Here is a 12859-nt window from a genome sequence, read left to right as displayed (position 1 = left end):
CAAACAGTGTCCATTTCTCTGGAATTTACATATAGTGATGATATGTGGGATGGGGCTTGTATCAAGGTGTAGACCGGGCTCCAGTGTTGTTGATTATGCTTAAACTCAGGGATGGTTTAAGAATTCCTTTTGACACTGGGTTTAACCTTTCTGTCATGCAGCATGTAGGTATGCTTGACTGTGCCTGCCATATCATGACTTATCTCGCTGATGTTATGAATGCCATGAGACAGAGCAGTGGGCAGGGTTCAACACATGTACTAGTGGATGGTGAAGAAAGAGCAATAGAGGTTGATTCTGATTGGGTTGAAGATCTGGCTGTGGAAGAAGAGGACTCTCAAGCAGAAGACTCGGTGAGTGGTTTGACCAACATACTGGTGAATAGTAAAATAGTGAAACATTATTGTTCTGTAAACTGACATTATTATAGCTTTATCACATAAGCAATTGGTGGAATATTCTTTGTTCCCAGGATGAAGATTCCTTGTGTAACAAGCTCTGCACATTCACAATTACACAGAAAGAATTCATGAACCAGCACTGGTGAGAACATTGGCCTTCCATTAAACTGGATCACAGTGAGGCTTAGATGATTGTTGCATTATATTTTAGTATGCAGATTATTCATAGAGTTATACAGCACAGAAGCAGTCCCTTCAGCACAACTTGTCCAGATGCCTATCTACGCTAATCCCATTTTCCTGAATTTCCTGTTCAAAAGTCTTTTAAATATTGCAGTTGTATCTGCCTCTGCCACCTCCTCTGGCAGCTTGTTTAAAAGTTGATGAATCCTTTTACTGTGGTACGGGAAGCCATTCAAGTGGGGGAGCAAACAAGAGTGTAATGGTAGTAAGGAGCAGTATAGTGAGGGCAATTGACACTGTTCTTTGCAGCAAAGAGCAAGAGTCCAGAAGGCCCGTTGCCAGCCCAGTGTCAAGGTTCAGGATGTGTCTTGGAGAAGAACTTAATAAGAAGGGGAGGATTGCGTATTGTTCTGCATTGCCTGTATGAGGAGCTACACACTAAATTAAAATAGAAGAACCTCAAAGATAATAATCTCTGGATTCTTACCCAAGCTGTATACAACTTGCAATAGGGCAAATGTGATTAGAGAACTGAATATGTGGCTCAAAGGTTGGTGTTGTAGAGGCGGATTCTGTTTCATGGGGCACCAGCACTGCTATTGGGAGCTGAAAGAATGGAGATAAAGCAAGAGAGAAAGATATTAATAATTGGAAATAAAAAAAGACTATGGCAGGAAGGAATGCAGAGTAGAAATCTCACAGTAAATCATTAGATAATAGTAGAGGTTACAAAAATAATAAAAGGACAGAAGTAGGACTCTGTTACTGACTAAACAGCATTCAAATAAACTAAGTGCAAATGGAAATAAGTATATTTGATGGCATTACAGGGGACATGACTGCAGGGCGACGTATATTTGGACCTGAATATTCAAGCTAACTGTTATTTGGAAAGGACGGATAGCTAGGAAAGAATGGAAGAGTGGCTCTGTTGATTAGTGCAATAGAGAGAGATGACGTGAGTTCAGAAAAACAAGATGCAGAAGCAGTTTGGATGGAGACGAGAAATACCAAAGGCAAGAATTAACCTGTGGGAGTGGTATTAAATTCCACTAAAATAACCCCACAACCTTCCGGGCTAGAGAATTTGAAATGCACCACCCTCTGCAAAAAGAAATTCCAATGCACCTTAGTGTTAAATGACTGCCCCCTTATCTTGTAATTATTTCTCCTCGTTTGAGGCTCTTCCACAAATGGAGATATTTCAACATCTACCCAGTCGTGCCCCTTTAGAATCTTGTGCTTTAATAAGATCACCACCCTCCCCCACCCAAACTACCACTTCCACCACCGTTCTTCTAAACTCCAAAGAATACAAATGTAAGTTTCTTTTTCTGTTTGTGATAGGACAACCCTCTCACCCTCTCATTCCACGAATTAGCCCAGGAATTCAGGAAAGCTGCAATTAATAAGGAAGAGGTCCAGAGCAAATCTTGGAGTTGCAGGTTAAGATGTCTTTGGGTCCTAATGGGCTTCATCCTAGGATCTTAAAAGAAATGGCTAACCAGATAGCTGATGTGTAGGTTTCAGTTTTACAAAATTCCCATATTTAGGGGAATGTTTCATTAGATTTGGAAAAAAGCAAAAAGTAATGCTTATTATTCAGTAAGGGCAAGAGACAGAAAATTGGAAACTACTGGCTAATTAGCTTAACGTCTGTCCCAGGGAAAATATTGGAAGCCTTTACGAAAGACATTATAGCAGGGCACTTAGAAGAATTCAAGGTAATTAGGTAATGTCAAAAAGAAACAGGAATCAGTGAATGTACGATATTTAGATTTCTGCACAAAGATAGATAAGAAAGTAAGTTGTAAAGAGAACTTAAGGCTACCAGGCGATTATAGATGGCTTAAGCAGAGATCCTGCAAATGAAGTATTATGTGGAAAAAAATGCATATTATTTAAATGATGATAAATTGCAAAGCTCTGAGGTACAGAGGGCTCTAGATGTCCTAGTTCATGATTTGCAACAGACTAATCTGCAGCTACATTAAGTAACTAGGAAAACTAACAGAATTTTATCACTTATGGCTTAGGTATTGAATACAAAAGTAAGGAGGTTATGTTCAATTATAAAGAGCATCAGTGAGACCACATCTGGAGTACTGTGTACAGGATTGCCCTCCTTATTTAAGGAAGGATGTAGTTACATTGGAAACAGTTTAAAGAATCTTTGCTGGATTGATAGTTCGAATGGGTGTATTGCCTGATGAGGAAAGATTGGGCAGGCTAGGGTTGTTTTCACTGGAGTGTAGTAAAGTGAGGGGACTTGATTGAAACATAGAAAATCCTGAGGGGCCTTGACAAGGTGTTTGTGAAGAAGGATGTTCCCTCTTGAGGGAGAATCTAGAACTAGGAGTCACTGTTTAAAAATAAAGGATTCTTCATTTAAGACACTGATGACATCAATTTTATTTTTCTTAGAAGGGTGTGAGTCTTTGGAACTCTCTTTCCAAAAGGACAGTGGAAGCAGAGCCTTGAAATATTTTTAAGGTAGAGCTGGATGGATTGTTGATAAACAAGGACTGGAAGTTTACTGGGGCTAAGTGGAAATGCAAGATTCAGGTTCCAGTCAGATCAATTGATTTTATTGAATGACGACAGGGCAGACTTGAAGGGCTCTGTGGCCTCCTGCTCCTAATTGATACAGTTTTATTGGGCTCTGTGATGAATGTAATAGGGTTTTGTGCAACATACCGATGAAGGAAGAAAACTGCTTAACAGCATGCTACGTTTTGCCACTCTGTAACATAAATTAAACCTATGATTTCAAAGTTCTGCACAGTGTACAAATGATGTAAATTGTAGAGCTTTTGCAATATAGATTGCTGTAAAATGATGAAAGCTGGAAATTAAGTATACCTATGAATGAGGAAGAGAAGAACTGACTCAATGTAATTTGCTGTTTCAGGTATCATTGCCACACTTGTAAGATGGTAGAAGGAGTAGGTGTTTGCACCATTTGTGCAAAAGTCTGTCACAAAGATCATGAGATTTCTTACGCCAAATATGGATCATTCTTCTGTGATTGTGGAGCAAAGGAAGATGGGAGTTGTCAGGTATGCAATAAATAGGATTTGTATGGAAGAGTAATAGGAAACCAAGTGGGTGTACTACAGAGCTTGCCAGTCAGTATTTCTGGTGGATAAATTTTTGGTTGAAGAATTTAAGAGCTTTTCCGATACTATTTCCTTACTATTGTCTCTAAAAGAAGCGTTAATTCCACAAAATGATCTGTGCTGTGGATTTCTAGCCTGATGAAGCAATTTTTGTGGCTAAGGACTTTCTCTTGATCAATAGACAGTTAGATTCCTGGAAGACAATGATGACACTTTTCCAGAAGGTTTGTTCAACTCTTCCCTGCCCCAGCCGGTCACCTTGCTTTTTTTTTAAATACTTATACACTGAACTCTATATTTTATCCCAATACTGTCAGTTCCAGCCCTTTTAAGTGTGTGTTATTCCCTGTCCATAGCAGTAAGACCATGCTTTCTGTGGTGACACAATACTCTAATATTTTCCCAAGTCCATGGATTCTTCTCTCCTATCTCCTGGTACATCTCCATAGGACAGGTTCCTGTGCAAAGAAGAAAGACGCCTGTTCTAAAGTTGTGTGAAGACCTCGGTACAACCCAGTACATCTTTCATCCTTTTTTCTATACTTAAATGTTGCTCATACTAGACAGTTGATGGAACTACAAGATACAATTCTAGAGAAACTTTAATCGTACTTGAAAATGCTTTGGAAAAAGGGCATTTGTGAGAAGATGTTCCTTTTATAAAGTGCTGGAAATTTTGCTTATCTGCCCATTAGTGTGAAAGCTTAATGTTAAAATCTTGCTTAAATCAGGTACATGAAAACATTGACTCAAAATATCACTTTTGTTCTAAAGATTAAATACCAGAGATCCTTGAGGTTAAGGCTCATTACTAAATATACTCATTTATCTGATAGCAGCCTGCAAAGTGTTATAACGTCTGTAGTTGACTCAGACCCTGGGTTGGGAAACTTACCAAGGTACACAAGTTTGGATCATAATTAAGTACATGTGGAAAAATTGAATTAAGCCAGGGTTGGTTCTCATAGTTGCTGTCATGTCAGTTTGCTTGCTATAATCTGGAATCATGTGTTAAGAGAGGGTGAAGTACTAGAGGGCAATGAGATTTTAAAAAAGGGAAGGGTGTTGAGGAAAGCAATGAGAGAAATCTAAATTTAGGTGGTTGTGAGATAATGAAGGGGATTGGCTTTAATATTGCTGAGGTTGTTCAAATAAAATGTTTGTTTACTGTTGAGAAGTTGTTTGTCAATATACCCCAAGTCACAGTCTTTTTTTTTATTTTGGATTGCTTCCTCGCAAGTTTTGATTTCAGACTGGGTCCTTCCAGGCATTTCTTCAAGTCATTCATATTTGCAACTTGCTTCAACACTGCATAAAGATTTTTTATATATGGAGGTGCATATGATGTGCACAGAGTTCCATTGAGGACAGGGAGCTTTATCAGTCATGTCACCATTCTATCATTAGCTGATGTTGAATTTGAATGTTCTTCAGACTACCTGCTGTGATCTTGTTCTGTGGTGAATCATTTCTGAGAGCAGGATTAATTTTCTCTTGAAGAATGGCTCCAGTCTTTCTTCCATTTCTAGTAAAGAACATAACTGGAAACTTGTACACTTTAAAAAAAACCTCAAACGCTGATCCCATGCTTTCTTGTGTATCTTGAATTGCTATAAACAGATCCTGATATCCGATTTAGGATTTATCCAGCAGATAGCACTGAAAACAGCCCTTTCCAAATCTTCAGGCCTGTGATACTTGAATAGCAAAGCTAGCAAATATGAATACAGCTAGGATTGAGTAATGAGGGCCAGGTGTTCATGGAGGGGTGTGGTATGTTGGGCTGGCAAATTGAACATAATTTTAAATTCTTTTTCTGGGTCTAAAGGCAGATGTTTCATATTGTTTCTACAGGCTCTGGTAAAGCGGAGTCCAAGCAGTGGAATCAGTTCCTCCATGAAAGAATCATCTGCCTTCCAAAACGAGCCTCGTGTCCCAGAAAGTGCACTGCGACATCAGAGCTCATCTCCAGCAGACAAGTGCAAGGTGGTGAGTGCAGATGGCAAGACCTGTGAAGATGACAAGCCAAAGAAGAGTTCCCTGTGCAAACAGATTGAGGGCTGCAGGGAGGAGCTGCAGAGCCAGGTGGTGAGTACTAATCATTGAATTGAGAGGCTCAAGTCTCATTCATGCAGTATAATTAATTGGTCAACAAGTGCCAACTGCAGATGGCTGACTTGATGTTGCAGGCTATTCTTGTGCTGCACTTGGCTTAATTCTGAGGAATTCCAAAAGAAAGGAGGAAAGTTTTATAATAACCCAGCAGCTTGTCCAGAAGGTCTCGCATTTGATTGCTCATCTGTGTTGTGCAGTGTTACTTGGAGGAGTGGGTGGTGGGAATGGTGACTGTTGCTTGCAGGTGGTTCTATGATCAGCAAAGTTTCCTACTCCTGATTTGCTTCCTAGTGATAACTCTTGGAAATTGCATGTCATCAAACAGCATGGAAGGATCAGGGTCACTTGTTGAACAAAAATGGTGTTGACAGCAATGAGGACCCACCTCAACAGTTGTGAAGTCTGCTGGTTAAATTGAATTTTGTGAATCTCTTTGATGTTCACAAATGGTCACGATCACTAGAATCTATCAAAGATTAAAATAACATTTAAAGATAAAATTTATTAACGCAAGAATTGGAAATTAAAAGAGTAACAAAAGAATCAATGCATACTTAAAACAATTGAATCATTTAAGCTAATAATTAAAGCACATATAAAGCTTTGCTTACATTTCTCTTGGATGGGAAAACCGCAGAAGTTTGCACTGCCTCGATGGAGTCCAGCTGGGCAGTGCCGAGGTTCTGTAGTTGATGGTCTGCTGAACAACATGCTTTAAGGCAGTGCTGCAGTTATGGGCTGATGTGCCATCAGACTGGTCACAGACCTCAACAGAAGATTCCCTATATATACATCCATCCATCAAATCTCCTTTTTGTTTTTCTAAGATTAGCAGTGGGGAATAAGGTGGTGGTGGTCAGTGAGATTCTGGCATATTACTGGTGTCAGTGAAGACTGACACAAAATATTTATTCAGTTCACCTGCCATTTCTTTGTTCCCCATTACTACTTCTCCAGTATCATTTTTCAGCAGTCTGACGTCCACTCTTCCCCCTCCTTTTATCTTTAACAAAAACCTTTGGTATCCTCTTTTATATTATTTGCTAGTTTACCTTCATATTTCATTTTTTTTCTCCTATTGCTTTTTTAGTTGCCTTCTGTTGGCATTTAAAAGCTTCCCAATCCTCTAGCTTCCCGCTAATTTTTGCTATATTTGTATGCCCTCTCTTTTGCTTTGATGCTGTCTTTGACTTCCCTTGTTAGCACGGTTGCCTCATCCTCCCTATAGAGTACTACTACTTTGGGATGAAATGATCCTGAGTCTTCAGAATTACTCCCAGAAACTCCTGCTGTTGCTGCTGTACCGTCATCCCTGCTAGGGTCCCCTTCCAGTCAACTTTGGCCAGCTCCTCTCTCATGCCTCTGTAGTTACCTTAACTCAACTGTAATATCGATACATCTGATTGTAGCTTCTCTTCACCACCCCACTGCTTCCACCCTCCCCCCCCCCCCCCCCCCCCCCCACCCCCACAAACTGCAGGGTGAATTCTATCATATTATGATAACTGCCTCCTAAGGGTTCCTTTACCTTAATAAGCTCCCTAATCAAATCTGGTTTATTGCACAACACCAAATCCAGAATTGCCTTTTCCCTTGTAGGCTCGACCACAAGCTGTTTTAAAAAGCCATCTCGTAGGCATTCTACAAATTCCTTCTCTAGGGATCCAGTGCCAACCTGATTTTCCCAGTCTACTGCATATTGAAGTCCTCTATGACCACTGTAACATTGCCTTTCTTACATGCCTTTTCTATCTCTTATTGTAATTTGGACCCCACATTTTTGCTACTATTTGGAGTATATAATTCCCATCAGGGTCTTTTTACCCCTGCAATTTCTTAACTCTTCCCACAAGGATTCTACATCTTTTGATCTCATGCCACTTCTTGCTAAGAATTGATTTCATTTTTTTTTACCAACAGAGCCACCCTACCCCCTCTGCTGACCTGCCTTTCTTTTCAATAGGATGTGTATCCTTGGATGTTTAGTTCCCAGCCGTGATTTTCTTTCAGCCACGACTCTGTAATGCCCATAATGACGTACCTGGCAATTTCTAACTCCACTATAAGCTCATCTACCTTGTTTTGTATACTGCGTGCATTCAAATATAACACCTTCAGTCCTGTATTCACCATCCATCTTCTCAAATTTGTCTCCATGTTGCCTGAAGTTAAATTCTTATCCCTTTCTAAACTTTGTCTTATTTTTTTTATTCTGGAGACTTCAGTCACCTCTCCTGCACTCTCTTTCCCTTTTACTTTATCCATACTTTTTCAATCTGTTGAACCCACCCCCCCCCCCCCCTACTATTTAGTTTAAAGTCCTATCCACAACCTTAGTTATGCGATTCACCAGGACCCTGGTCCCAGCATGGTTCAGGTGCAGCATGTCCCATTGGAACAGCTCCCTCCTTCCCCAATACTGGTGCCAATGTCCCATGAATCCAAACTCACTTCTCCCACACCAATCTTTGAGCCACGCATTTAACTCTCTAATCTTATTGACCCTGTGCCAATTTGCACGTGGCTCAGATAGAAATCCAGAGATTATTACCTTTTTGGTTCTGCTCTTTACTTTAGTCCCTACCTGCTCAAGTTCTATCAGCAGAACCTCTTTCCTTGTTCAGCCTACATTGTTGGTACCCATGTGGACCACAACAACTAGATCGTTCCCCTCCCACTTCAGATTCCTCTGCAGGTCAGATGAGATGTCCTGAACCCAGGCACCAGGCAGGCAACACAGCCTTCAGGACTCTCGATCCTTGCGACAGAGAATTGTCTCTATTTCCCTGACTATACTATCCCTAATTACAACTACAAATCTATTAATCTACTTAGCATCTCAATTAGCTCACCACGTAATCATCTGTATTTAAGGATATAAATTTATTGGATATTTGATCCTTGCAGAAAATGGAGATCTTAAACGTAACAGCTTAAATTGGCCTGTAACCTGGATAGCAAATATTTTGTCTTTAAGTTGCTGCACCAACCAGTTCTCCAGTCCCAAGCACCCCAAGTCATCTCAATTCACTAACCTTGTTTCTCCCTCATTTTATCTAGTCTGGCTGCTCCACAGCTGGATTAGTCCTAGATATGCTCGTCTTTCTGATGGATGCAATTCAGACAAATTTTCAACAAGCCTCAGCGGTTGGCAGCAGCAGCAGGGCCCAACAGGCATTGGATGATCTACACACAATGGAGAAGAATATGGAAATGACTGACCAGCTGATGGTACGCCCTGGAACTGGAAATGGAGTGTTGAGGGTTAGAAAGTGTTTGGTACAGTAATTGAGTATGATGAATGATGTAATGCTGTGCAATACGTAAGCTGTGATGTGCCTCTGTAACGTCCAGTAAAATATTCCCCTGTATGATCCAAGTTCAAGCCACATGATGCAATACCGCAATACTCATTTAATCATGAAAACGGGTCCTTTTATCACACCATGCTTATGATTAACTGAAAACCATGAGGAATATATCTTTATAACAACCAGTAAAAGAGAATATAGTGCAAGACAATGATGCATCAAGTAAATATCCTTTGTGAAATTGAAGCTTGGGCAATCCTCTGCATCATCACTTCACAATACAATTCCTGTCTGCATATTCCTTGGTGCCAATTATTTTTAATAAAAAGTAGAAGCTACTGAGTGTTGCAGCAATAACTTGTATGAAGTCCAAAGTACATGTGAAATTTTGCAAAGCAGGATGTGGTGAAGTAACTGCTGTCATTTAGAATATTTTTGGTATTTGTAATGTCTATTTTTAATCAATTGGGGTGGGAATATTTTCTTTTAATTTGAATTCTGTGTATTTTGTGCCTTAAACTATATTTGTTTAAATAAATTGGCTGCTTTTCATTTTTGTTTTGCTATCTTTTACTAGAATTATTCATATTGGATTTTGATTTTTTGGTGATCCTGACCGAATGTTCTGGTCCTGTAGGTTCCAACTCTAGGTTCTCAGGAAGGGGCCTTTGAGAATGTACGAATGAACTACAGTGGAGATCAGGGACAAACGATCCGACAACTAATCAGTGCACATGTGCTACGCCGCGTTGCTATGTGTGTCCTCTCCTCTCCCCATGGACGACGACAGCACCTGGCTGTTAGCCATGAGAAAGGAAAGGTACATTTCATTATCATCTTCAGTCTTTAAAGTTTTTTTGGAACAGAGTTCACATTAGTTTACTACTTGTATGTTTGAGAATTGTGGGCAACCCTGATCAGATTGCAGCACAATTCCTTGACAACTGAGTAGCTCAAAGAAAGATACTGGGATGGTTGATGAAGAGCAGGACCAATAGTGGTTTTTAACAAGCACTCGAGGAAGAGAGCAGACGAAATACAAGTTTAAAGAGGACTTTCTAGAATATGGCGTCTAAGTGATACAGGCAAGCCACCAGTGGTGGACAAAGGAATGCACTAGAGGCTGAAATTAGAGAAGAGATTTTGTTTTCGGGAGTTTTAGGACCTATGTATCCTTATTGAAGTCACTAATATATATCAAATGAAGCATTGACTCTTAACAACAACTCCTGGGGCACACCAATGTCTACCATCTTCTAGTCCAGAAAAACTGGAGACTTTGGCAGTAGAATCTTCCTTTTAAAAATATTTACAATGTCATCATTAAGTATTCCAGCCAACCCTGTATCAATGCATTGGTCCCTTACTGACCACTGTCCTCCTTTTACGACCTGTTTGCCAATTACATGTCAATGTCGCACTTCATCTCTCATAGCCTCTTGCTTATTGCTCCTTAACCTATTTACTTTTGCTCTTTGGCTGACTAGATAAATTGGTTAATATTATTTCTGTATAACTTTTAGTCTTTTACAAGTTTCCCTTAAAATATACTAGCTTGCATTAAGCACAAGACAACATTTAAATGTTCCACAGTTAAAGCTAACAAAGCCACCACAAGTACAGGAGACAAAGTGCCATCTTCTTTGTACTTTGTAGAATTTCCACACTCATCAAATTCCAAATTTCTGCAAGCCATTGAAGCTGCATTCTGAGATTTAGCTAATACAACATTCTTGCCAGCACTCTGATTTAACCTGAGGCAGTTGCTGGAGAGGAGAATGGAATGACCCAAAACTGGAAGTTGGATGCACCCTGGAAGAATTCTGATTTTTCATTGTGGTGTTAAAGATGTTTCCATAAAACAGACCTTTAGGTGAAACTTGACGACACATGATCTTTTTCTTGTTGCAGATCACAGTGCTCCAACTATCAGCTTTACTCAAACAGGCTGACTCAAGCAAACGTAAACTGACACTAACTCGACTAGCTTCAGCTCCAGTTCCTTTCACTGTTCTGAGTCTGACTGGAAACCCATGTAATGAAGATTACCTTGCAGTGTGTGGACTCAAGGTAAGTGATGAGTGGAACCTTTGGTAAGACATATACATCTCGTATTGAATTTGTTTAGAAAACATTGTGTCCTATACCTGATTTTTAACAAAAAAAATGTCTGGGCCTTCTTGTCTTCATAAGAAGAAGCATAAGAATATAAAATTAAGGAAGTCATATTAAATCTTTATAAATTGCCTGTTAAACTTCAGCTGGAATATGAGAGGGAATTTAGAATAATTAGAATAATTTATCCTGGCATATTTATACTTAATGTGTACATAAGAATATTGGGCTGCTTCCATTGACTGAAAGGTAGGAGCATTTCAATAGTAAATTTCAGAGGGAATGGAGTGAAAACTTGAAAAGGAGAAGTTTACATTTATGGAAAAGAATGAGAATAGGACTAATTGGGTAGCCCTGTGAGTAAGCATCACCTCCTCTGCAATGTGATATTATATCATTTTTATTTGAATGCAGATCCAAATGTGCAGTTCATGGCATTTATTAATAGAATTATTATTTCAGTGTGACTATTTCTCCGCCACATTTACGTTTTCATGTTCACCATTACTAATAGTATGCTTAGTGAATACAACTTTAGAATATCTTCTTGTTTTTAGTGTAAAGAAATATGTGATGTCTTGCTGTTATTTAAGGACTGTTTTTAGCTCTGTGACTTGGCCAGTGAATATCCTAATTATATTAGAATAGGGATCTAATAGTGGTGGATGAGATATTTAATGGGATAGAAAAGTTAACCCCATAACAGTAATTTCAGATATGGGGAAGATTGCAGAAGAAGAATATGTCCTTCAGTTTTGAAGGACAAATCCTTTCTGGAAGTTGTCATTGAATCTGCTTCTATTATTCTTTCAGGTGGTACGTGTCGAATTTCAACTCCTTTTATGAAAGTCTGTTTTCTTATGTCACCACTGGTTATTTTTGGTTATCATCTTAAATCTGTATTTTCTAGTTTCGTTCTGCTATTGGAACATTTTCTCCTTGTTTGCTCCATCAAAACAATTGATTTTTAAAAGCCCTGTCAAACTTCTTCAAAAATAAACATGCATGTGCTGGGTAAAAGCTAGGATGAATAGCAGATTTCATGGGACCTTTCACAAGACAGTTGGGTGTAGTCTTGAAGTGTACTTTTCAGGGTTGTGGTGTGTACAGTCGTGGGGTGTAGCACTAAGTTGCATAGTTCTTTCTAAGAGCTGCACAGTAACAATAGTCTGAGTGGCTTCCTTTGCCATATGCTGTGGTCCAATAACTATAAGGTGACTACCCTTCTTTAACTTTTTGCTTTTTAGGCCAATGTTGATCTTTGTACTTTGTAGAATTTCCACACCCCTTCCTTCCTTCCAGTCCATCAGCTCCCTCCTGGGTGCTCACACAACCTCCATCCCAGTAAATGCTAACGGATCCAAAACCCCGCTCCCCCTGTCCATCAAAGCGCGGGTCCCATTCGCATTCTCCCTCTTCTTCGCTATACTCAGTTATCTAAAGTGTCCCTTTGTGCAGATATTCCCTGTTCGGAGGTAGCTGTGGAAACTTGAGCATTATTGGTGTTAGGCTGACTGGTCTATAGTTAGCTTGATTATTCCTTTTCAGAGATATTTTGGACATCAGCAGTCTTTCTGTCTGACTTCTACAATTGAAAAATATTTAGAAGAATGTG

The 12859-nt window shown here is 39.5% G+C and overlaps 1 protein-coding gene across 11 annotated transcripts in view; it reads left to right on the top strand.

Moving 5' to 3' along the window:
* ubr4 (ubiquitin protein ligase E3 component n-recognin 4) overlaps positions 1 to 12859 on the top strand; it is a 166950-nt gene that overhangs the window by 52170 nt on the left and 101921 nt on the right. For 6 of the 11 annotated variants that reach the window (XM_052039092.1, XM_052039094.1, XM_052039091.1 and 3 more), the window contains exons 35-41: positions 162 to 353; positions 473 to 543; positions 3496 to 3643; positions 5558 to 5791; positions 8879 to 9049; positions 9767 to 9949; positions 11041 to 11199. In XM_052039092.1, the coding sequence (XP_051895052.1) occupies positions 162 to 353; positions 473 to 543; positions 3496 to 3643; positions 5558 to 5791; positions 8879 to 9049; positions 9767 to 9949; positions 11041 to 11199 (1158 nt within the window). Of the gene's footprint in view, positions 1 to 161; positions 354 to 472; positions 544 to 3495; positions 3644 to 5557; positions 5792 to 8878; positions 9083 to 9766; positions 9950 to 11040; positions 11200 to 12859 lie in introns of all 11 variants that reach the window. The other 5 variants (XM_052039088.1, XM_052039085.1, XM_052039086.1 and 2 more) reach the window with 1 other exon arrangement.

Source organism: Pristis pectinata, chromosome 26 (assembly GCF_009764475.1).
Source record: "Pristis pectinata isolate sPriPec2 chromosome 26, sPriPec2.1.pri, whole genome shotgun sequence".
Lineage (NCBI taxonomy): Eukaryota > Metazoa > Chordata > Chondrichthyes > Rhinopristiformes > Pristidae > Pristis > Pristis pectinata.
Note: the sequence above shows the minus strand (reverse complement) of the source record. Positions and strands in the feature narration are given on the sequence as shown.